This window comes from Schistocerca cancellata, chromosome 1 (assembly GCF_023864275.1).
Source record: "Schistocerca cancellata isolate TAMUIC-IGC-003103 chromosome 1, iqSchCanc2.1, whole genome shotgun sequence".
In the NCBI taxonomy this organism is placed as follows: domain Eukaryota; kingdom Metazoa; phylum Arthropoda; class Insecta; order Orthoptera; family Acrididae; genus Schistocerca; species Schistocerca cancellata.
Window position 1 is genome coordinate 350677089 of NC_064626.1, and position 27069 is coordinate 350704157.

At 36.1% G+C, this 27069-nt stretch overlaps 1 protein-coding gene across 1 annotated transcript in view; it reads right to left on the minus strand.

Moving 5' to 3' along the window:
- Positions 1–3754: 3754 nt before the first annotated feature.
- Positions 3755–27069, minus strand: part of LOC126173945 (uncharacterized) — a 30596-nt gene continuing 7281 nt past the window's right edge. Inside the window, exon 6 of the mRNA XM_049920995.1 lies at positions 3755–10584. Within this exon, the coding sequence (XP_049776952.1) occupies positions 10406–10584 (179 nt within the window). The 3' untranslated portion in view covers positions 3755–10405. The remainder of the gene's footprint in view (positions 10585–27069) is intronic.

Here is a 27069-nt window from a genome sequence, read left to right on the forward strand (position 1 = left end):
CATTAAATATGCCAGTTCACAGCCAAGTGCCGGGTGTAAAGAGGGCAGTGTTGAAAGTGTTAAGCATACGGAGCTAATAGGGTGCTGCACTTGAGTGGCAGAACATGGAACAAGTACCGTATTTACTCAAATCTAAGCCGCACCTGAAAAATGAGACTCGAAATCAAGGAAAACAAATTTACCTGAATCTAAGCCGCACCTGAAATTTGAGACTCGAAATTCAAGGGGAGAGAAAAGTTTTAGGCCGCACCTCCAAATCGAAACAAAGTAGGTCCATTGTAATATGAGACACAATTTAGGTCGAATGCATGACTATACAGCTACAGTAGTTTGGTTAGAGTCGTAAGCTTAGCAATTAAGCTTTACCAGGTAGCCATTGCTATGCGTCAGGCGCTCCGTCCGTATTTATACGCTCTGTCCGTATGTATATGGGTACCCTTCCTTTTCCACGTGCTTCGTCTGGTTTGAATTGATTGCTAATTTTTCTTTGATCTGATAAGTGCCGTTCTCTTTGTTATAGGTGTTGACGTCACTCTAAGCTGAAAATGCATTACCATACTGTGTCATGCATTGTTTGTCGCATTCTGATAATGAGTGTTTATAGCCTGTCGCCGCTCGTGGCATGGCTTGCTTTTGTGCACGCTACCGCCGCTTACAATTTAAAAAAAAAAAGAGAGTAATCATCTCATTAGCGAAACAATCACAAGAGACTGCTATTTGTTGTTACTTACACTGCTGCTTTCTTTGATAATGATCAACAAGAACCAAATAATAGAATGCGTATGATAGATGATGATCTGAACGAGAGTTTAGCAAAAATTTTTCTCCGTTTGAAAATCTTTTCAGACGCCTGTTTAGTACATTACATTCTGCACAGAAATAAGAGTCATCCTAGATTTAAAAGTCTATTCAATTGCCGTGCTTCATTTCTGACTGTATCACTATTAGGTATAAGAATAATATGAATATAAACATGACATGATATGTATATTCTTCTGAATTTGCTGTTGTCTCACTCTAGTTTTCGTAGTTTATTAGGCAGACAGGATTTAAATGAGGTAGCAGCGAACACGAAAGAATACATGGCAAAATGTTTATATTCCTATTACAGTGAAGAGAATATTGTATGTGATTCACAATTCATAAAAGTTCATATTAGCAACCATCTCTTCTCATAGGCAGGAAAAAAATTCAGAACGTAGATTTGGCCATATTGACAAACATCCCAAACAAGTCTTGCCAGTCGGATTTTTGTAGTACATTGAAATGCGTCTACATTCGAAGATTAACAATACGGAATTTGTATTTACTTCGTTGGATAATGTATGAAAATGCAGCGCTCGAAAAAAAGCTCATCTTCCACCTTTTTCTTTAATTTATTTACTGACGCAGAGGTTTTGGTGCCAGTATATTATCTTTGTGTCTGCAAAGCATGCCTGTGTAGCGCTACATATATTTGACGGCAGAAGTTAGTTGTGGCAGCACCTACCAGCATTTTTCAGAACTTCCGCTTACTTTGCACTCGATTCTAAGCCGCAGGCGGTTTTTTGGATTACAAAAACCGGAAAAAAAGTGCGGCTTAGATTCGAGTAAATACGGTAGCAGTTTCCAGTCTCTGGTATACATAATCAGTGTATCAGTAAAGTACAAAACTACTTACACAACAGATTAAAGTTAACCATTTTCTCACAGCATGGTTATGTACACTTACCTCCCTTGATTTCTAGGCACCTCATAATTTAGTACAGCTCATAAAAGAAATCTGTTTTGTTTAGACTTGTCTTCTCTTGTAGCAAAGTGTGATTAAACAAATTTGACAATAGAAATATTATGATTTATTATCATATATGATTATTCAATATCAAACATAATGGACAATGTATAGAAAACTGTATATATTTATTGATATACTCTTCTCTCAAATATACAAATATAGAAACCACAGATTTTAACATTTAATGTGATATTATTCCAATAAAGCAAGTCAAGATTAAAAATTACTCTGATTATGCAAAAAAACATTTGCACCATACAGTATTACAAATTTCTCAACCATTAAGGACATTTCATGTAGGCCACATCCATTAGAACTGCTGAAAATATACATCAACCAATCACCATTATGTCAGTCGTATGGTTTTCAATTACTACGAGTATTAACAAATACAGCATCTTCAACTGCATATAACAGACTTATTATCATTATTAGAATCTTTATAATTAAGAAACTTAAAAAGGCACGTAACAAAAATATATGAAAAATATATTCTGAGCCTCTGAAATGTGATGATTATGTTGGTAACTATTTGCACATGTGGAAGGCACAATTATTTTATATGGTGTCATATCAACCTTAAATCATTACACAATCTAAAACATCCAAGAGATATTCCTGAGACACACCTGCATCCCTTAAGATATATTGACATTTGTGCAGCGTGTAAAAATTAAAAACTGTAAATGTTACAGGAATATCTCACAATTCAATTAATGTACTCTGATGTTAAATCTAAAGATATGGGGCAAGAATATGACAATTTACTTCCAGCTACTGATATAAAATATCTGTGTCTGAAACTAGCAGAGAAACAGCACAGTTTAAACCTCTTGATTGTATTATTTTATTCTGGAGGCTCTACATTACAATATATGGCTTTCCTTTTATCCACAGAGAAACTATATACAATATATTTCACAATATAGAAAGTATGCATTAAATTATTTCAATAAATGCTGCTTATTTATGAGAAATGTCAAGTAAAAGGAAAGAAAATGGCCCTGATTTGGTTTTTACATATTTTGACATTATAAACAAATACTGTAAAATGTTAAAAATAAATATTTTAAATAAAATATATTTAATAATACTGACATTTTTCAATATGTAGTAGGAAAATCCTGACAGATCAGTTGTACTGCAACAGCCTTTTCACAAAGTCAGTGTCACATGGAATGTGGCCAGATATTATGTACAGTGATGGTTACCTCACCCTTAGAAAAGATAACAAGCAAACCACTAATGATATCCAGTTATAGTTACATGCTATCCACAGGTTTTCTGCTTCAGGCAGTAGCAGAGAAACGACTATTTATTGACTGCTGGTTCTACAAATAATCTGTTCATGGCACATATTGTGGTGAAAAGAAAAGTGCTACAAATAAAAAAAAAAATGTTGTGCCTCAATCTTTACTCTGTAAGTAACATATGAAGAGGATGACACAAGAAACTCTTACCTAACAAAAGCATATTTAGTGTTACTGCATGTTATATGTTTGGAGAAAGACAGATCAATTTATATACTCAATATTATACAGTAGTGGTACACATGGAAGTTTGGTGCATTCAAAAATATGATAGATGATGTGTCACACTTAATTCTAACCACATTGAGGTTAGCACTTTCTTCTGCCGACCCCTTCATATAGTAATTGTGTAACCAATTTACATGTGTACAGTGACTTTATTTTCACAAACAGCATTTTTGTTGTTGGCCCACTGGACCATACATCGCTCTTTAGTTATTAGCGACCAGCTGATAGTGTCACTTTGATATAGGGCAATAATCCAAGCAGTGCATTGCAAAATGTCATTTTGTGTAAAATAATAGGTGATCAGTATTTTAATTTTAACAATTATATAACTCATGTTCCACATAATCTCAGATGTCCAACATTACTAAAATGTACACAAGCTCGCAATTGAATTTCACTATCTGTGACTTACAAGATGCTCAAAGGTGTGAGCAAACATGTCGCAAACAGGTCAAAGTAAAAGCATGCACACAAACTAAGTAGTCAGATAATTCTAAGGTATAGTACATACAAGTTTTTTTTTATATAACACTTGATACCATAAACTCCACTAGATGCCAAAAATTATCTGGTTGACTTAGTCACAGGAAATCTATGAGAAACTTTAGATCATTGACTGATATAGGTTAAATGTTGTAGCATAGTCAATATTATCTGCAATGGTAACAGCAGCAGGCAGTTTTCCGAAGACTGTTTTGTCTTGAATCTGATAGCAATATAAAAGCAGATGGCACCCTCCAGTTCACAAGTGCCCAACATAGTATGATTATAATGAACAAAAGATTTATGTAATATCAGAGCAATTTATGCCGTTGAAATATCGTATGAGAACAGCGCGAACATCTGGCAGAAATCCCGATTATTCAACAAGTCACTAGATCATCAGAAAAGCCCAAAGAATTATGTCACGATTCTTAATAATCATACCGAGAGGGTTTTTTATGGTTACAAAAATATGAGAGTCCCTTGGAAAATCTTGAGATTTCAGTGTTGAATTGGCTTCTCAAGTATGTAATTCTTTTTGAAAAAGGAAGTGAAAGTAAGGTCAAATACACAACAACATGATTGCTCAGCATCAAAATACATTGCTGTAAATTGATTACCATTGAGTAGCATCTGTAAGAAAAAGTTGTAGTTAAAAATAACAAGTACTTCATACAAATGTAGTTTTTTTTCCACTTATGTCATATTTTGTATTCATGATGTGCTTTTCACATCAAGGGGTATGTTCTGAAGTGCTCATACAGTATTACATAATCCAAATTAATTCCAAAAAGTGAGCAGTGTAGTAGACAACAAATAAGTAGTAGTCACAGCAAATTATAAGCTACAAATCTTATAATCACAAACGTATGAATAGCTCAAAATAATGACAAGTTATAATAAGAGTGTTGTTAGACACAAGGCAGTCATATCTTAACCAAAAACTTTAGAGACAGAGTCAAGAAGCTCTTCATAACTATTGCTTTCTATCACACATCTGACTTACAATGTTCAAGCAACACAAATATTTTTAAACAAGAATAATCAAGAAGCTGTTAATGGCTGGGTATTTTGGTAGAAAGTTGCTTTAGATATTTTCTTATCTTTTGGGTACATTCTTCAAACTTCAAAATAAAATTATACTGATATGAAATGATATACTGAGCTGTTAGAAAGGTAACGGCAACAAGACAGTTAAATAATAACATACTACAAATTATATACTGCTTGTGTCTGGAGAGTGTAGTCTCATAATGTAAATGGAAACTGAGTACACACAATTATATACATGCTACAGATAACTCTGGATTTCAACAATGAATGCCAATACAATGCTTCACAATATTAAGGTGTTTAACCTGCTTTTCATGTTGTGCAGTCTATGTACTTCCAGAGAATGCACCTTTACAGTGTATCTTATTGACCTAACTGCATTTGGTTAAATGTAACTATTCATTAAAATATATTACATAATTCACAACTACAAAAGAAACGATATACTAAACAAGTCTATGAACTGGCACAACAGTAAAAATGGAAATACCCTTGTAGCTTCACAGTAAGATTTAGTATTTGGCTACACTATTTACAATAACAAATCCACATTCAGATACAATGATTATGTTTTTGTCACCATATAGAGCATTGAATTTAGGAAATAAAAGGCCACAAACACACACATAAACAACCAAATAGTATAAAAATAATATTTAAAACTTACTGCTGTAACTGAAAAAAATATGTACAATAATGAAACAAGGATAAATAAAGCCCTAACCATGGTGCTGTATTTGTACTATAAACAAACTTAGCTGTGAACCATTCACCAAAAAATCAATAAAATACACCAATATTGTGCATCAACATCTAATGCAGAAAAAATGAACTTTCATAAGTACATATGTAAATGATCAGAAAATAGAATTTATTAATGTTCAGTGATAAGGAGCTTTGTGCAACATGTTTGGGAACAGCAGATAAGCTGGAGACTATTGCTGCATCTCACACTGGCTCATTAATATCTTCTACTTTTCCCCTCACATTTAGCCAACAGTGGAGTGCTTATTATGATTTTTCAGAAATAAACAGGTAATTTGACACAGTTCTAGTCCACTTGTTCATACACAGCCTGCAGTCAAGCAATCAAAGTATATCATATGCTAATCAAAGAGACTACTTTCTTACAATTTCTTGGTGAGACAGCTACACATTATTAGTGTTTTCCAAAACTATGGCAAACATTGGCCTGTTCAGGAACAAGTCCACTTCATAAAATGACTTATCAAACAAATTTACAGCAGACAAGTCTTTCAAGATACATAGGAACAATGAAAATACTACAACCCCAGACCAACAGTTAAGGCTGTCTGTAGGGTTTCTACAAGTGTATCTCTCACAAACAATGCCGCTGTCAGGTACTACATCTGCCAATACATAGCTGACCAAATGATAAACTTTATTTTGAGATGTCTGTGAAACTCACAAGCAAGAATCTAAATGAATTAACTATATTTCAAACATTGTTAATAAGTAAAATCAGCAGAGCAGAACTGTTTTGTTAAAAACACTGGATGAAATCAAAGTTAACAAAAGTTAGACTCTGTAATTAACAAACTTTCACACATAGTATTTAAGTTAAAGTTCAAAGTATTTCCTGTGACAAGATGAAAAAGGTTCTTAACCCTTTGTCTGCCATTTCAACTAGGCCACATCAAACAGATGCAGGAGACATTCTTCAGCCTCTGGCAGTCATGGTAGATTTGGAAATTAATCCTCCTGGGGCCACTTAGTTTTTACTTCCGAACTTGCTGGTAGTGTGAAAGAAGCATGTATTTATATATTTCACACCTTTTTAACCTCAGAACATTAGGTATAAGTAACATAAAATTTCAGTCACATGCAACAAATGCATTGTCATTGCATGGCCACCTGTGTGTGACCATCATCATGACAGGCACATACTGTCTAATACTTTTGAAAATCTGAATCTGGTTTGTCACCAGGCATAGCCAATACTGCCTGGTGAAAGGTTGACTGAAGAGGGCATGCAAAGGATTTTAAAAGTTAGTAATTATGAGCAATATATTGTTTCTGATGAGTCCCTGCAATTCAGGAGAGCAAGGAAATAATGAGATGGACAACACAGTTGCAGTAATTCAGCAAACAGAAGCAGAGGAAAACAATGAACTGGTAAAACATACAGTAGAAGAAGAAAGAAGATACCCATGCAACTGGAAATGTGAAATGGATCAAATGCTGAAGACATCAGAAATCATTTGCTTTCACAGACAAATCTGGTTTGCAAAAAGTTGTTTCAAAAACCAGTTCATCATTTGATGCCCTTTCCCTGTTTGTGGGCAATGAAGTTTTAGACCTATCCATGCTTAAAACTATCAGATATATGGAGGATCTAGTTACACTTAGCAGCAGACTGTCACACCAGTCAGTGAATGGATCATAACATGTAGAGATGAGAGAAGGAGGTTTTCAGATTACTTATGTAGATGGGCTTTAACAAATGTTTAAGCCATGTAGAGTGGCCTTGCAGTTAGAGGCATCATGTCACACATTGCGCGGCCTCTACCGCCAGCAGATCGAGTCCTCCCTCGGGCATGGGTGTGTGGGTTGTTCTTAGTGTAAGTTAGTTTAAGTAGTGTATAAGTCTAGGGGCCAATGACTTCAGCAGTTTGGTCCCTTAGGAATTCACACACATTTGAACATTTTTTGAAATGTTGCAATATTGGGGTTCCATTGGTTAACCAAATCAATTAACCACAATACACTGTCTGACATTCTGTTGCACCTGATTCACTTGGTAGATGATAAAAACAAATGCCTGATGACAGTTTGGGGAAAGTACATCAACTTAGAGATGTACTGCATGAGAAGTTTCAGGAAGTATTTTAACACAAGGAGAAAACTTTGGAGAGACAGACTAGTAGTTCGTCAATAAATTCCCAATAAAGCTAAAATGGAATAAAACTTTGCAAACTTAATTCTTCAAAAATAGTAAAGTTTGCTGCAGCTACTCTGAGATGAACAACAAGACACAAGATTTTGCAAGGACGTTACCTGAATATCAGCCACAAATATTTGTAAATGAGGGGCATACATTCTTCTTGGAAAACTTCTACTGAAGTTACAAACTGGCACTGTCCTGCTTACAATGAAAAACACAGGTTGGTGCTGCAGTATGACCATACCATTCGATCATTCCACATTATTAAAAGCTAAAGAAATTAGATAAGGAGGTGTGACTGCATAAGATGATAAAAATGGTATCATGGTAATGGAATCGAGTACTTTTTATGCGAGACATGCTCCTTTCAGCAAAACCTGCCCCACTGACAACAGGCAATGCAGATGTCAAAAACCAACCATCTGTGAGTAAGAAACTTACAAGAGGATCTTAAAGCCACCTGCCATATGTGACTACAACAGTAAAATATAACTGAAACCTCCAATCAAGCACTCCGAGAGACTCCTATGATATAGTTCTCACAGTCAGGGACAGAATGCCTACTTGGAATGTGTATTGTAAATACTCTCATAGTGTACAAGGTCGCCAAAGCAAGCATGCAAAAAATCATGCTCCCAAGAAAGAGCAGCTGTTTCCATGTAGCTGTTTTCTTACTAATTTACTCAATTAAATTTAAATGCTACAAGAGTGAATAGCATTACGCAGTACAATGACAGCTCATTATCAATACAGCGTACATGTGAACATGTTAAGTTTATATGAAGTCTTTGTCTCATGTTAATATATATATCTTGACTCATTCCACATCCCTGAAAGTTCCACTTCTTGATGGCATCTACAGAACACTGCTTTGGAAAACATGACCACCTCCATAGCCAAATGGTTAATGTCTTTGCTTTTGGTGCGGGAAGACCAGGATTCAATTCCCAATACCTACTCAGATTTTTTATGAGGTAGGGAGATATGGAAAGGGAGTTCACTCAGCCCTTGTGAGGCAAAATGAGGAGCTGCTAGAACAAAGTGGCATCATATTTATCTACTGGCAATAACAGCTGAAGGGATTGGCAACATGCTGATCACATGTCCCATGATAGATCATGATGCATACTGCCTTGAAGTTAGCAGTTGGCCATTCAGAAAAGGCCGAAGGTCTCATCTTGAGTGGTGTTTACTTGGAAAACATCATCAGCAATTTTTTTGTCCCAGGAATCTCAGTCTTTCAGATGTAAGTAATATAGTAATAAATGTCTTATTTGTGAAGTATGCATTTGGTAATTACGGCAATTTCACTTTCTGTTGTGGATTGGAGGCTGAAATGGCTCAGAGGAAAGTCCCAAAGGCTCATTCCAAAATGTAAAACTATACTTGGCATTGGCCCCGATGTGAATGATATCCTCTAAAAACAAAATGTTGCCCACATCTGTCTGATATAGCATAGTAGGAAACTACTGGTGTTAATCACATACAAATGCTGTGGTACCCTACACCCAATGAGTGATATGGCAGTCAATGGATAAATAATTATGTGTATCAATTTATTAATACAAGGTATCTTGTCATAATGAAAGTGATGGAAGAAAGCATTTATAGCAAAAGAGTTTACTGTCAATATTAACAAACTAGATTATAGTAGACTAACAAACAACATGTTTAAAAGTTTTGCCCAAGGAAACATTAATTTGCTAACACCAATAAAAACTAATGGCAAATGACTTTCTGAAACCTATGAGCACCCTTAAATACAACGCAATATACAATAAAGCATGTGTAGTAAATAGAAATGACAACAACTGTCAGCTGCCAAATTCCATTAGCATTATATGTCATTTACCAGCAGTATCATTATCAACAGCTGTTCTGGGAATAAAAAATAAAATATCATCATTATAAACATTATCATGTAAAACACACTATTAACAAGTATTTGAATGTTTTTAAATGCCGTCTTCTTTCTTAATAGCTATCTGGATTTAGTTTCATAATTCTGCAAGACAAGTTTGTTAGAAAAATACAGATACTAATTTAAAAATCATTTCTCCAGAAAATTTTGTCAACATTTTTATGCCGATATGAAATAATTCTTTTGTAAGAACAACTCCACAATAAAAATAGGATAGTAAAGTTAACATTCCTTCCCTTGTAACACACAACAAGAGCTGCATAGTCTGACATATTTAAAATGTTTCAATTCGTATACACAACAAATGTTAGTTAAGACAAAAAGACAATGACGACAGAGCACTACTCCACAGAATACAAAAAATCAAACCTGTATATAAAACAAAAAATATGTTGCTCCATACATGTCATATCCTCACAAATAATTAAAAAGAAATTAAAAGATTTCACTTTGCCAAATACAAGCCATTGTGGAGAGTCTAATAGTGAGTATTTGGAATCATGTGCCTTTTGGAAATCCATTTACTATCAAAAGCATAACAATATTAGATATTTTTACTTTGTGCTGTCATCTCACAACTGCACAAGCATGAGTAACAGTATGAAAGCAGAATATAATGAATGTGTGAGTTATGTGCTTTTTTCCTAAGGCAATGAAACATGTAGAAACAGTAAACACACACTTACAGATGATGAAATGCAGACATGCATATACAATCCTGTTGTAAAGTTTCAGTTATCATCTTCTAAGTACTGATCTGCTATGTGATGCAGTATTGACTCAAGTGCTGTCGACGAGGAGCTGCCAAACACTTGACGCCACATAAATTCATTTAGAAGTATTGCTCCAGCTTTCTTTGGCAAATCTCTTACTTCTTCACAGACAGCTACTAAGGCCTGCCAGATTGTCTCTATCAGGAAAAGAAGTAATATATTATGACACTGCCATACGTTTACACTTACAAACATATGAACTTATGTACACTAATAGGCTTTAAAAATTCAATATTAATATAATCCTACAATTTGACTGCAAATGCTAATACAACAAACACAAAGAAATATACATAGTAGCATCTGTCTTTTTGTCAGTAGTGCCTGGTAACATAATTAGAGGGGGGAAAAATACTGCTGTAAAAAAAATTTACCTACGGACAAAAATGCAGAGTGCTGTAACGACATACAAAACTATTACCCCATTCTGCAACAATAAATAAAAATTTGATGTTAGGTGCAGACTTAACACAAAGCTGCTTACAAACATAATGCATCACTAAAATTGCTCTTAATTACCAGACAATTTCTATCCCAATGATTTTCATAAAACAAAATTTGAAAAGAATATGCCTGTGATCCTAGCCTGTACTTTCAGGCAAATTTTCACATATCTGTCCCACTAAACATGACAACAAAATCCTGTGATTTTTCTGCTTTTTCTATATATTTGAACAGTACTGCAACTCATTAAACACAATGAGACGCCTATTATGTTTCATTTTATTTTGCTCAACATTATATTTTGGTCTTATTTAACACTAGCAGCATGCCAGTGTTACTCGGGATTAAATAGCTATTTCTAAAGAAATGTTAACGCCGAGACACGATTCATGCTTATGCACTACCTCAGAAGTTCTCTCTTGAAGGTATTGAGATGCGAGTCACTAACAGCCCAGCAAACCAGTGACATCAGAGGGGAAGGGGGGGAGGGGGAGAGAGAGTGGGAGTGGGGCAGGAGGATGGGGGAGGAGGAGGGAGGAGGATGGGGGGGACAAGCAAATTTTGCGATGATGGGAGAAGCTGACAGAATATGAATCACCCGCAACTCATTCATTTACTTAAAGAAAACATTTTTATGTGACTGAGTAGTGTATTACAAAATGTGCCAAAAAAGAGACTAAATAGATGCAACATGCCTAACACACAAAAAATCACAGTTGCCTTGGTATGCATGGAGAGCCAGAAATCTACTGTAATACGATGACCATCCCCCAGAAACAGTGATATTTTTAGAATAAAAATGCAGTGTAGATGTTAATTCAGAGTATACACCAGCTCCAGTCCAAAGTTCATCCAAATCCGCCCAGCAGCTTCAGCATGAAGGAGTAACAAACATACTGTCTCAACGAAGAGAGAAAATAAGTGATTTCTAGTTCAGTGTTTTGCTAATACTAAGATTGGGAAGCCTTTTCAGAAATGAGTTTTTTCATTTTTGGCTAAATTTTTGAATCAATATACTGAAAGGAGAATGTACATCATTCTTTAAGGTAACTGGAAAGCTATTTGGGACAAGTTTCTACTTCCTAGACCACAAAAACATTTATCCATTTCCAAACAATACTGAACAAGTAAATACTCAAGCTTATGTGTCAAACTGGTGGGTATCCAATAGCTTTTTAGAGGAATGGGGAGATTCCATATAACCTTTGACTGCAATGCCTGGTACATTTGTTATTTTTGCTTTAAAATTCCATACTTTAAATTTTCTAACCTGAAATATGTGAAATATAAATAAGAACAACACTGATTGTAAAGTAAATAATGAACAAACTTTTTCTGATTTTATTTCTTAGACAGAAACAGGTTTTGTACAGGGTACAAAATTATGCACAATTTAACTTTTAAAAATTGTGGCTAGTTCTTACAGTCATGGAGAGAAGACAAAAGTGCAACTTTATAATCATGAAATAGTGTCATACCAACAAATTAATGACAGACTTACTTAATTTAGAGGCTGAAATAGGATTTCAAATATATACCACAATGTGTTGTACATAGCAGTGACTGTAGGGGGAAAAAAGTGGTTTCGTTCACAAGTAATCACAGCACTAGCATGATGAGCTGCCAGCTCAACAATGATTTCTGTACAACTAATTCTACCAATTATTAGCAGCACTTAACTTGTGAGAAAAACTGTGCAATGAAATTTGGAATAGGAATAAAATATTGACACATTACCAAAGTGTGATACAACCCAGCATTTTTCCAATATATGAGCCTGTTTCCTAATGAACTATGGTGTGATTCCACAATTTAAGATCAATTTGAATAACAAAACAACTTAGAACATTTTAGAACTACAATGCAACGTGAATGCTCGTATGACCGACAAGAATTTGAAGGAGGACCTTTGGCTGACTGTCCTTACACTTAACCAACATGACCATCAAGATGTAGCACAAAGGTGTATGGTGTCAATTCCTACAAGTGATAAAATGTGTGAATGAAACGATACCTTGAAGACAGAGGACACACTGAACTTGTCTGTGGGCAACACATACCATACCCTTGATTTACTCCACTTTAAAACTGCTAACAACAAATGGTCTCATTTTATTAGCATCACAGTCAGTAAACAGCTTCATTTTTGTTAGCATGTAAAACAGTGAGGAGTGTGACACCAGTTTCCAATCATCTACAAATTCTTTTTATATCTCCATGGCGTATTCCTTATTTGCAGCAATACTGATCTCTAGAATATAACCAGATATAATAGTAGCTAAAACAATTCAGGAATAGTATTAACCCATCCACAAAGAAACCAAAGAAAAATTTTTCTCTAATACATACTCATCTGCAGTAGTAGAATGAAGTACGTTTAGCATCATTAGTATATATATAATGTGAAGACAGGAAGGATACAAAAATGTACAACCATGCCGTGACTGTACAACAATAGTGGGAAGATGTTCCAATCTACTTTAATGTTTCTATTAACCATAGTTGAAGTTGTTACTATTAAGAAAATAATTCCACAATAACGAAGAACAACTTTCTGCAAGTATTAAAACAGACTACATAAACAAAAATAAATGTGCTTAAAGCTTTTTTTTCTATCAGTCTACCAAGCAGCAGCATAGAAATGGACAAGTCTGAATTCCTATAGAACAATTACACATAAGGAGTCCACAGGAAACAACAGCACATAGAGGCATCCAGTCGCTATACCTTATGTCAGTAGTCAGTGTGATGAACAGTTTGTTTGCACAGAGACTCTTAACACACTATCCAAATTCAACTGATGACTGGCCCACTATTACACTTTGAATTGCTGTGTTCACTACTGTACTGTTATTGCTGATTTTGGTTTTTCATCCTGGTTGTGAATGAGTCAACAAGCTGTTCAGTTAATTTTCTGTAGATAATGCCACTTCAATCTGGCCTTGTGCTTCATCCTGATAACATAATGCCTAATAAATCAGTTACTTCCTGCATAAGATAATTTTGATGCAGTTAATGAATAACATTAATCTAGATACAAATGATCTTATTTGGCGACATTAATGTCATTCTTCATGTCTGAAGACAGTCTGTCATTTGATTGAAAATGGTAATTTTAAGAATGAGGTGACAACTATTGCGCCAAATCAGAATTTTTCAAAAATATTTAAAAGGTGTAAATCGTTTTCTTCTTAAAATAATATGGTAATTTATAATGAGTATGAAGTTACAACACAGCAGGCTGGACAAATGGATGCCAGCAATCCAAGAATGAAACTTCGAAATTGAGTACATAGGAGGAAGTGGAAACAATACCAGATATTCTATCTAAACTGACGTTAGGGGAAGGCAATGAATGTGCAAAGAAAACCACAAGAAAGGAAGATGGGATGAAACAAAAGGAACATTTGTTGTGAGCAAAATGAAGAAGAATCTTCACTGCCAGTAAAGAGAAAATGAATGAATATTGTTAGTAAAGTGAAAATATAGAAGTGCAGGTGAAGAGAAGATGAAATCATACTATCTGCTGTGCAATGAAATTTTATACAGACGAGTCTGTATGGAGTTAGAAGATTACGAGTTGCACTTGTATTTTACAAATATGGTTTACACACCTAAGTAATACCCATTTCAGAGCACAAAAGTGTATAGTGTATAGGACATCAATAAGAACAGGCTGCATTTTCAACTACATGGTGTATATCAAGTGAGAAAGATAATTGCTGTGTGTGAATTGTGTCTGCTGCTGTTATGATGACAGCTAAGCAAGGCAACAAAATTCCAGCTCCACATTCTGTTCAGTACTTTTAAGTACCAAGAAGAAATCTGTTAGTAATATTGTATATGATACTGCCCACAAATATACAAATACCAGCAACCTTCTAGAGTTATCAGCTGACATACAGACACACAACACTAAATGAACTGAGCACAGAGGACATACAAGTAAAAAGTGAAAGGCAGGGAAAGGAGGAGGAGGGGCAGGGGGGGGGGGAGGGGTAGTGATATCACCCAAGACAAGACTATAAGTTAAAAATAGGAGGCAGAACAAGAATAATGAGACACCCTAAGTAAATTTAACAGCATTTCACCACATTATCAATCTCCGTGAAATGAAGATATTTCATCAAGAATCAAATGCTGTATTTACAGGGTATGACATTTAAGTACATATCTGACAGCACAGGTTACGAGAAAACCAAAGCAATAAACACAATTCAACATCTAACTTATGGCACGCCTTTCTACATTTAAAAAGATATGTTTATAAAAAGTAGAAATAAAATAAACTATGTGATCAGATGTATCTGGACACCCCCAGAAACATATGTTTTTCATATTAGGTGCATTGTGCTGTCACCTGCTGCCAGGTACTCCATATCAGTGACCTCGATAGTGATTACACATCATGAGAGCAAAATGGGGTGCTCCGTGGAACTCACGGACTTGGAACGTGCTCAGGTGATAGGGTGTCACTTGTGTCGTAAGTCTGTACACGAGATTTCCACACTCCTAAACATCCCTAGGTAAACTGTTTCTGATGTGATAGTGAAGTGGAAACGTGACAGGACACATACTGCACAAAAGCGTACAGGCCAACCACATACTATGACAGTTAGACGGGAGGTGAGAAAACTTTGATTTCATGGTCAAGTGGCTGCTCATAAACCACACTTCATGCTGGTAAATGCCCAACCACACCTCGCTTGGTATAAGGAGCGTAAACATTGGATGATTGAACAGTGGAAAAACACTGTGTGGAGTGACGAATCACGGTACACAAGGTGGCGAACGGATGGCAGGGTGTGAGAATGGTGAATGCCCATTGAACTTCATCTGCCAGCGCGTGTAGTTCCAAAAGTAAAATTTGGAGGTGGTGGCGATATGGTGTGGTCGTGTTTTTCATGGAGGAGACTTGCACTCCTTGTGGTTTTGCATGGCACTATCACAGCAGAGGCCTCCAGTGATGTTTTAAGCACCTTCTTGCTTCCCAATGTCGAAGAGCGATTTGTGGATGGCGATTGCATCTTTCAACATGATCGAGCACCTGTTCATAATGCATGGCCTCTGGTGGAGTGGTTACACAACAATAACATCCCCGTAATGGACTGGCCTGCACAGAGTCCTGACCTGAATCCTATAGAACACATTTGGGATATTTTGGAATGCTGACTTCATGCCAGGCCTCACTGACCAACATTGATACCTCTCCTCAGTGCAGCGCTCTGTGAAGAATGGGCTGCCATTCCCCAAGAAACCTTCCAGCACCTGACTGAATGTATGCCTGTGAGAGTGGAAGCTGTCATTAAGGCTACGGGTGGGCCAACACAATACTGAATTCCAGCATTACCGATGGAGGGCACCACAAACTTGTAAGTCATTTTCAGCTAAGTGTCCAGATACTTTTGATCACATAGTGTATCTATAGTGCATCAGGATGGCTGGGCAGTACTTACATTCAGGAGAAAAAAACTTCCAGTACGGCCAATAGTTTCTTCTTCAGGCAAGAAAGGGGGTTGGTTGTGAAATATTAGAAAGGATGGGAAGGTCATCTCACCCCTTGTTGAGAAGGGTCCACCTGTTGTGACGATGAGACCACTCTTCTCCAATTTACCCCTACTTCCTTCCTGATGAAAAAATTTGTAAGTTTTGAAAACTAGAATAGTTTCAGCTGCTACTGTGTATACCCACTGACACAACTGAATAATGTATCTCCTGAAGATAACTACTGACCAACCATTCTGTCTCTCTGTAATTTTATAATTTACTCAAGTAAATTTTTCCTTTGATATGACTATCTGTAAAGTGTCCACTCCTTTAGTACTGTCTCTACTAATTTTGCCATCACAGGAAGGTTACGATTTTTAATCAAGCACAGCTGCCTCACACTCCTTACATTTGAGTGTGACTTGCGGCAGATAAGGGATAGGAAATCAGTTTCACTCGAGATAGATCATGATTGTGTAGCAATGGGGAAACAGTAGAATTCATGCCACAAAGCCTAGGATATTCTAATGTCAATAAACCACCATTTTCTCTTATAGTTATAAAAGTTATATAAGCATTCCAACCTAAATTGCAGATTTCAAATTATAATTAATACACATTTTATGGGCTCTTACTTTCTTATCTCTTATTTTCTTACAATTGCTTCACACTTTAATGACTGTAGGAGGATAAAAGATGACTTAGACAAAATTTCTAGTTGGTGTGATAATGGCAGCTAGCTCTGAAAGTAGGAAAATGCAAAATTAATGCAGATGAGTAAGAAAAACAAACTCACAATGTTCAAACACAGCATTAGTATTGTGCTGCTTGACACAGTCATGTTATCTAAATACCTGGGCGTGACTTTTCAGAGTGATACAAAACAGAACGAGCATGTGAGTAGTGTGGCAGAGATGGCAAATGGCTGACTTCAATTTATGAGGAGAATTTCAGAAAGTGTGGTTCATCTGTGAAGGAGACTGCATATAAGACAGTAGTGCACCCTATTCTTGAGTACTACTAAGAGTGTTTTGGATCTGCACGATGTCAGATTAAAGGAAGACACTGAAGAAATTCACATGTGGCCTGTACTTTTTTTTTCCCCCACCAGTAAGTCTGAACAACATGCAAGTATTACGGAGATGCTTCAGGAACTCAAATGGGAATCCATGGACGGAAGGCATAATTCTTTTTGATGAACACTACAGAGAAAATTTAGAGAACTGTCATTTGAAGCTGAATGCAGAATGATTTTACTGTTGCCAACATACATTTCATGTAAGGATCATGAAGAAAAGATATGAGAAATCAGGGCTCATAAAGAGGTATAAAGCCAGTCTTTATTCCCTATGTAGGAGAGGAAAGAACTAGTACTGTTACAGTGTACCTCCACCACGCACCTCACAGTGTTTTGCGGAGTATGTATGTATATGTGGATGTAAACTAACTATGTCCAGTCTGCTGATACTCCTTTTGTACACACCATAAAAGCATATTCTGAATGGAAAGTTCCATCAGGAAAGTGTCGTTGTCCTTGTTCACTGACTACTCTCCTTTTTTAAAAAAAAATAAATAAATAAATAAAAAGACTGATTTGCAAAAACTGAAGAAATATTATCTCCCAGTCTTTATCATCATGAAGAGAACGGCCCCTCTGTCAAAGATCTATATAGCTAGTGTGCAAAGTGCAAACACCTGCAATTACATGCAGACTGAACAGAAAATTAAAAGCATTTTAAAAATCAGAGACATAATGGTTCAGTTGCATTTTCAAACAGAAAATGCAAAGAATAACTTACCCCTCAGTTTTTCATCCATTCCCAAAGTCTGAAGAAAGCATACAAAAGAAGTTAAAAAACTAAATGAACATTATTTATACAGCAACACCAAATTCAGTTTAACAGTGTCATGTGAATGACATCATTAAAGTACAAGTATGAATAATTTCTATGACCACTGTCAACAATCTAGTTAATTTTAGTTGTATGGAGACAAATTCCATGCCCAGTTCTTGATAATTTGCAAGCAATAATTAAAATACTAAGAATGAGTGAATCAATCATTTAACAGCCTGGTTCATATTTTTCCAGCTATTTTTAGAAAGAGCTAATACAGATAAATACAGTGACAAAATTACATAGCCTATCAGATGTCAGCAATATGTATTCTTATTCTTCAACTGAATGTGCTTCTAGTTGAAAGAGTACTGATAAACAATGTAGCTGCATTAGCAGCTACCTACATATGTGATTAAATAATACTTTAGTGCTACTATTAACCATGAACACTATTGCTCTGTATTTTTTATTTTTATTAAAGTTATGAAACTTCTGAGATTTCAACATAAATGCAGAGAAATAAGATTTATTCACACAATTAAGTACAAAACAACATGCTTCCTCTGATGGCTCTCCTCTAAAAACACACACACACACACACACACACACACACACACACACACACACACACACACACACACACACACACACAGAGAGAGAGAGAGAGAGAGAGAGAGAGAGAGAGAGAGAGAGAGTTTTCTAATTAGCTCCACAGACTGACATTCTCCAGAAGTTCACTAAGGTTTCCAACCCTGTTTATGTGCTTATCAATTGCTCATTGCCTCTGCTACGTAGCGAGTGGTTGCTTTATCTACTGATACACCGAATTTAACTTTTATTTACATTTTGTTGATTTCCCTAGAAACCTTTATGTGATATATTCAAGTCATCTCCAAAATGTTTACACATTGTGTCCAAAAACTAACAGCAATGTTTGTAATTATACAGCTATCATTTATTTCTGCAGAATGTTACATCCCTCATACTCTAACTTATGGTAGCCAATAGAATTGTTCATGCAATAATTCTTTGGATGCTTCCCGCCACTCCATCTCCCATGCAACACTGAAAATTTTCTGTATACAATCAATAACCTTGTTTCAGAGTGGATTATCTAATAAAACCAATAACTTATTAAAAAATCAGAAGATTCCCCATGCCCATATACGTGTCTAAGGAGGTGTCACAAATTACATACTCTGTTACATTTACAGTTTTGTATGGGCATTCCACTCTACTTCCAATCATCTATTCAATTTATGATACAGTATATCGAACACTCTTGTCATATGCCATCACTCTGACAACTCTTCCACATCACAAGTCATTCTGACCTGATGTTACTGACTTTTCCAAGCATTAACTTACAGCATTTTACTTAGGCTTGAAAGCCCGATGTACATACAAAACTACTGACCCAATCCCCATGCAAGCAGACCTACTTCTTTTTTGCTCAACCCCACCAAAAGGATCTGTGCTAGATTTAGGCCCAACTGAAACCAGTGTTCACACTATTATGTTTATCAAATTCCCAATTACAGACAACATTTGACAATACTGACAATCACAATATGTAGATGTGAGTTCAAAAAATCCACATACATAGTTCTGGTATCATTGCACAGACGAATCTATCAAACTGTGACAATGTGGGTCATTCCACGTCAAATCACGCAGATCATGTCACCCATCACCTCAGATTTTCATGAAACTTTGCACATTTGCTTATCTTTTTACTCTCACTCAAACTTTTTTCTATATTGAATTTTGAATGTAGTGATATTCTGATAACTGAGCTCTGCAGGAATGTCAATGCAAAATGTACTTGTATACACAAATGCCCACAACTCAGGTGTTCATGAAGCTTTTAATTTGGAATTTTTTTCATAAGTTAGGAGAAGCACTTACTTAACAGATATGGAATTATTTAAGCAGTAAAGTTACAAGGAACAATGAAAAAAACTTAATATGTGTTACTTTCCAATTTCTGGAAAAACTGCAGCCACATTGAAAAATGCTTATATCACATTTCTGCTACCTGGTGGGAACTCATAATCGGTCTTAAATAATTCCCAAAACAGCACACATTGTAATAAAATAAAATTATTAATGGGTTTTCTACAAATGGACTCACAAATAAATCTGAAATCATAATACTTTATGTTGTGATGAAAAAATAATAACAATTCTAAGTAAGATCATCCATACCTGACACACACTGCTTCAGAGCTTCACAAAACTTTTTCTACTAGTTACTTTCTGCATGGCAATAGTCAATGTGAAATTTCTCCACATATTTTATATAGTTAGAGGGGAAAAAATGGAAATTTTTTGCAAATGTAAATGCTGCAACTTAAGTTTGTTATTTTGACTGCATTACTTCAGACAGTAATAATAATAATAATAATAATAATAATAACAGAACGTATCTGATTTTCAACACATCACTGTCATATTTCTCCACTTTTGATAGACACTGGATATTCATTTAACATGTCACATCACTGTTCAGGTCATTCAAATCAGATTATGTAAACTGACAACCTATAATAAGGCTGCCTCATGAAAGTACAGAGCCTAAAGTTATAAATTTAATTGAAACATTTTTCATTACACAGGTTAACTTTATTTAGGGTGTCAAATTAGCATCTTTAAACAACAATTATTATAGACACAATAATGTTAATTTAAAATGTACATGTTCAGTAGTGATTATCCCTGAAACTATCAATGAAACTCCTTAAGAGCATCTCTGTTTTTAATCCACTGTGACCAATTATATTCTGTTAATTTCATATCTTTTTCATTAAAGTAATACAGTCTGCCTAATGTTGATTTAGGAACACCAACAGCACATAAAATGTTTTCCAAAGGCACAAAACAAGAGTCTTCCTTCTCAGGCCAAAAGAATGACACTGCTTGTCCAGTAGCATGGAGAAAAAGTAGTTCCGACAAAGGCAAAGTACCACCTGTCATCATATACACCTACTACAGAAGAATTTTGTCGAGGACAAGTGTGTGTCCACTGTGGGGCATTTTCATTGAATGAAAAATAATCAAGGACAGCTTTTCAGAAGAAGTTCTCTTCTAATCTATAAGGAAACACAAGAAAGTGGTTTGTAATGGTAAAAATTACTGGTACCAGGTACTGTGTGGGTTGTCGAAAATCTCTTCTCAAGGTTCTTGCATAGGAAATCTACACTGACTTTCTCTAAGAAGCGAGGGGGGAAAAAAAACATTTATCAGTATTAGCTTTGCAGAAATCGTAAACACCAGATGCAGTTGTTATTTGTGCATCATTCATTAGTTGAACACTAACTCTTCTCAATATATGTTTGATAGTTCCTCCCAACCCATTGCACACAGATTTACCATGGCTAGCAGCAAAAAGGGAATGCTCAGTGTCAATAGAAAAATCATTTTTGTGCTCACACAAATTTTTAAATCTTTTTCTATTCTTACACTGAGCAGCACATCTGTCAGTGAAATAATGCATTTTCTTCACTTGAGGGTAATTCTCTACCAGCCACTTATCCATTTCTTCCTGGACAGCATCATGTTCCATATAATAACTTATAAAGCAGTGGTTCACTATTACCAATTTAGTTGCTTCATTTACCACATAAACACACATGGGATGGATTGTACACTTGCTTCTTGTCCAGTTGTAACTCTGAATTGCATTCTGAATCACAAAACTAAAGTTTTCAGCAAAGTCCATTAACAGAACTGCTTTTGCTGAGGTTAGATTTTCTTTCAATTTTTTCAATGATTTTGACTGACACTTACATCTAAATGAGTGTTTTTAAAGTGCCTGTAATTTTGTTACCACCAAGTCCACATATTCACCAACAGTTGCAGACTGCTTTACCAATTCTGCCCAATGATCTGTGTTTACCCACTGGCTGAACTCTATTTCAACATCAACATCTTTGTAAGCTAATTTCTTTTTTAATAATTCTGACAGTCATCACTGGGACAATTACCATAGTGATTAGGCATGCAGTTGTAGTTTTCAGAGTCACGTACAATAAATTTTATAAGTTCTTTGTATGTTTCTTCAATGTGTTCTGCATCTGAAATCAGTTTTTAATTTCGATGGACACCACCACACACACACACACACACACACACACACACACACACACACTCTCTCTCTCTCTCTCTCTCTCTCTTTTTCTCTCTCTCTCTCTGAATGAGTGCAGGCACTTCAGCTAAAATAAATCACTTCCATCTCAGTGAACAAAATTTCAAAAGACCAATGTTAATGTTTGGATTCTTCCATTTAAAACAAGAGTATAGTTCCCTTAAGTGGCAAAGGGTGAGTCTTTTTTGCATATACACATGAATGCTAACTTTGTCTTTTGCTCCTCGTAACATTCAAGTATATTCAGCATAATGGTAGACATTAGTGACAATCTTTACCACTTTATCAGCAATAACTTTCCCCCTGTTTGATTTAGGAATTGATGAAACGCCAATTTATGTTTTCAGTTTCCTTGCTTTCTTTTGATCAAGAGGGTGGAGCTAGCCCTCAAAATCTTTGGCTTTCTTAATAATTTCATCATCAACTTTTTCTTCTCTATGGTCAGAAACTTCAATACTGCAGTCTAATGCCTGGCACAATTTTCTTTCAAAAACATGCTTCACTTTTTCTACCCACTTTTTGCCACTGAAGCCTTCCTATGATTTGGAATGGAGTGAAGTTTTAAGGAGAGTACCCCAAATCATGTAAAGATTTACTTGCATCCTCAATACTTTTATTTTTTAGTACTGATTCATGATATATCACCTCCGGGTCATCTGCATAAATTTCATTTCTATCACTGATGTCAGTTTTCTGTTCACAAATCTTATGACATGTTGTGTACAGTTTTTGGCCTGGTTTTACATAAATTCTTTTAGCAGTTAATTTTGTAGACAAAGACAAGTAACCTGGTCTCAAAGATGTCTTAACTGTTTGTGTTTTTTGAAAGGATCACAACAAGTTCTTTGATGACTTCCAAAAACTTTTAAGTAATAGTATCTGTGATGTCCACATATAGTAGTACTTTCTTGATCTTGAGGGAAAACTTATATTGGATCGCAGCAATATCAAATCTCGTTGGTATTCACTTAGCTCTTCTATTTTTAGTAGAGTTTTTACTAAGGCATAGGTTGCTAAATGATATGGTGTTTTTAGTAATATTCCAACAGTGCAAGAATTCACATTTTCCTTTACAATTAAGTGAGCACTAATTCACTTAAAACATATTTTATACAAATGGAATGATAGGGCTGCACCACAAACAGATATGGCCTGTCTCACAGAAAGAAAAAAAGCAACTGAGCCCAAACAGACTAACTGTTGCATGCCAGTTATTCTCAACAATGAATTTCTGCAACTGTTGCATTGTTTCAATGCCTATAAAGGTTTCAAACAAGCTACTGCTGCCTAAGAACACTTTTTATCGCTGTGAGCAGGTGACTGGCTGAACACATAACTTATATAAGTACTGAATTAGTCAAATGAAAGAAAATAAATTTACACCCTTAAAGTTAACTTGCCAGCCAGGAATGAGCTATACTTAAATATGCTAATTTGATACCCTTGCATCTGAGACAGTGAGTGGATGAACTTATTTAAAATGACCTTCTCCTTCACAGCAAAAAACAGTTTGATTTCTGATGTGTGTGTCAACTGGTGGAACACCCCCTAAAATTTTTATTTTATTAGAAAGCTTACAATCTAAGGTATTATTTAAGACCAAAATCAGGTTCCCAGCAGGTTGGAGAAATATGATATAAACATTTTTCCACATCCTAGTATTTTTCCAAAATCGAAAATTGAATATACATTAATATTTTTAAAAAATTTTCTATGTAACTTTACTGCTTCAAAACCGATATCTGTTAACTATATTTGCTTATGCTTATATACTTATAAGCAAATGTGCAAAGTTTTGTGAAATTCTGAGACAGAAGGTTACAAATCCTTGAATTATTGCGTGTTTTGACATGGCATGACCCGCGTCCATTCCCAATTATATAGTTGGAACCAACTCCCCCTGAAACGAATTGCCCTTCTTTCCACAACTAGTTTGGCTTCTGAAAAATATTGGCTTCTGAAAAATATCTTGTGTGGTTTGATATGTCTTATTTCAAAATATAGTCTCTCTTCTAACTTTAGGCACAATATGAAGAAACCTTTCCTTTATAGCTTGTCTTCATCTTTCTATACTTCTAAAGTATTTTCTTTGTTTGTTTGTTTCCTTGTACAAACCTCCAGTCCTACAATAACTAAATTTAGTGCAGTTATCTAGCACTCTGCAGTTAGCAAAAACAAAACTATCCCAATTTAGGTGAGTGTAGCCACTTTAATAGTCTATCATGGCTGGTAAAAGATTGTGTTCTAAAGAACTATTATATACTGAGAAGTGGTTATACATGCTGAACATCAGTAAAACTGACAAACTGCAGGGATGAATTCCTGACTGGGAATGGAGAAAAATAGATCCCATGAACATGTATCTGCAAACGTACTGTTGTTGCTGTAGGCGGTGCTGACAAATGAAACTTCCTCTGACCACATGCCACGCGTGTTGCAGACTGTGAAATTGGCGCAGTGTACTGTAACCAGCAGAATGGTCTGGTATTCATGTCAAGAACGCGTCAAGATGGTATTTGTCCATTATAATTATCCGGGCTGTTATGTCGTGGTCGGTTGATGAATTTTGTCTCAATTCCGACCGTGAAAGTCTACATTTTAGTATCAGACGCCTCTACGGAGAGGAGATGTCAAGAGAAGTGTGACACCTGGAAGGACTCCAGAAGAAGAGAGTGCAGATTTTGTGTTCCCTCACATTCCTGTCTTGTTGCAGAGCCATCGGCGTTATACCGAAGTTTCTGAAGATAAAGCGACTGTTCTATTCGGGAAAGGCACAACGCATTTTCAAATGGACTGAGGAGGCCTTACTACGAGAGTGCATTCAGCAGACCCAACGGGACTTGGCAAGCACAAACTGTAAGTTAATGTCTCTCCAAATTACGATCAGTAATAAACTGTGCAGCAGTGACTGGGATAAAATTAAATAGACTACTGCATGATACCATGGGGAAGCGTATGATGACAACGTCTAGTAGACAGAAGAAGTAGTTTGATAATTTGCTACCTAATCAGACTGATCGGCATTTGGACGTTTCCCGGACCATTATCAATTTGTCCAAACGTTCGTTATCTGACGATGAGACATCTGTGCTTGCCAAGGGAGGAAATTTTGCTGTTAGTCCACATCTTGTGCCCACAGAAGAAATTATAGCCAGTGTAGAAGCAGGAATTCGCAGTGTGGATTCTGTAACAGCTGAAGAAATCTGTATAGAAACAGTGAGAATGTTAGCCAATGCAAAACCACCAAAAAGTAATATAACTGTGGGTGAGAGAAGAGCTTTAAAACTCCTGAATGACGACGATAGTATTTTGGTTCTCCCAGATGACAAAGGAAGCGCAACGGTGGTTATGGATGTGGCCGAATATCAGAGTAAAATTACTGATCTACTGGATCCCCAAGCATATAGGAAGCTGAATAAGGACCCCACTAACAACGTTCTCAGAACTGTGTCGCGGTTAATAAAAAAGTCCTCCATTGAAGAAAGTGTACAGAAAGGTCTCTGCAATTCGGTTGCACTACCACAGAGGCTTTATGGATTGCCCAAAATTCATAAAGAAAATGTGCCGTTAAGACCGGTACTAAGTGCCATTGGTTCGCCCACCTACTCGTTAGCCAAATTTTTGACTACGCTGTTGAAACCACATGTGGGCCGTTTGGACTCTTATATAAAGAATTCGACACATTTCATCAGCAGATTGAGTGGGACATATTGGTCAGCTTCGATGTGGTATCGCTGTTTACCATGGTTCCACTTAATGATGTATTGGAACAGCTGGATCGAATTTTTCCTACCGATATTTCAGAACTGTTTAAGTGTAGTTTGATGACCACATACTTCAAGTGGAATGAACAGTTTTATGAGCAAACGGATGGTGTGGCGATGGGAAGCCCCCTAAGTCCCGTAATTGCAAACTTCTTTATGGAGAAATTCGAAGAACAGGCCTTAGGTACTGCCAGCAAAAAACCAAATGTATGGTTCCGATCGTGGATGACACGTTTGTGCTGTGGAGACATGGTAGGGAGGAACTAAGCCGGTTCCACGAACATCTGAACAGTATAAGCTCGAGAATTCAGTATACAATGGAGGAGGAGGTAGACGGCAAAAATACATTTCCTCGATGTGCTTGTTTTTAGAAACGAAAATGATAGTTTGGCCACTCAGTATACCGCAAACCCACGCACACGAGCCATTATTTGCACCGGGATTCGAACCACCACCCACAACAGAAGCGGGGTGTTATCAAGACGTTAGTGGACAGAGCTAGAAATATTTGTGAACCTGAGTTGCTCAACGCTGAGATGGAACATCTCCACAATGCACTAATGAAGAACGGATTCGTCCGCCAAAATAAAACGTGCGTTGAGGCAGCCACGCAGAAATCATACTGACGTACAGGCTACTGCAAAATCTAAGGTTTTCCTTCCGTTTGTTAAAAATGTAACGGAAAGAATAGGGAGGATCTTGACGAAGCAGAATATTACCGTAATTTACAAGCCCACCATGAAGATACAGGAATACCTTAAGCCTGCCAAAGACGCTCGCAAACCTTTGGAAAAAGCTGTAGTGTATAGGATCCCATGCAGCTGTGGTGATGTTTATGTGGGTACCACTAAAAGAACTGTTTCTAAACGTTTGGAGGAGCACAAAGGAAACTGTAGAAGAGGAGAAACGGAACGATCAGCTGTCGCAGAGCATGCTTTCCAG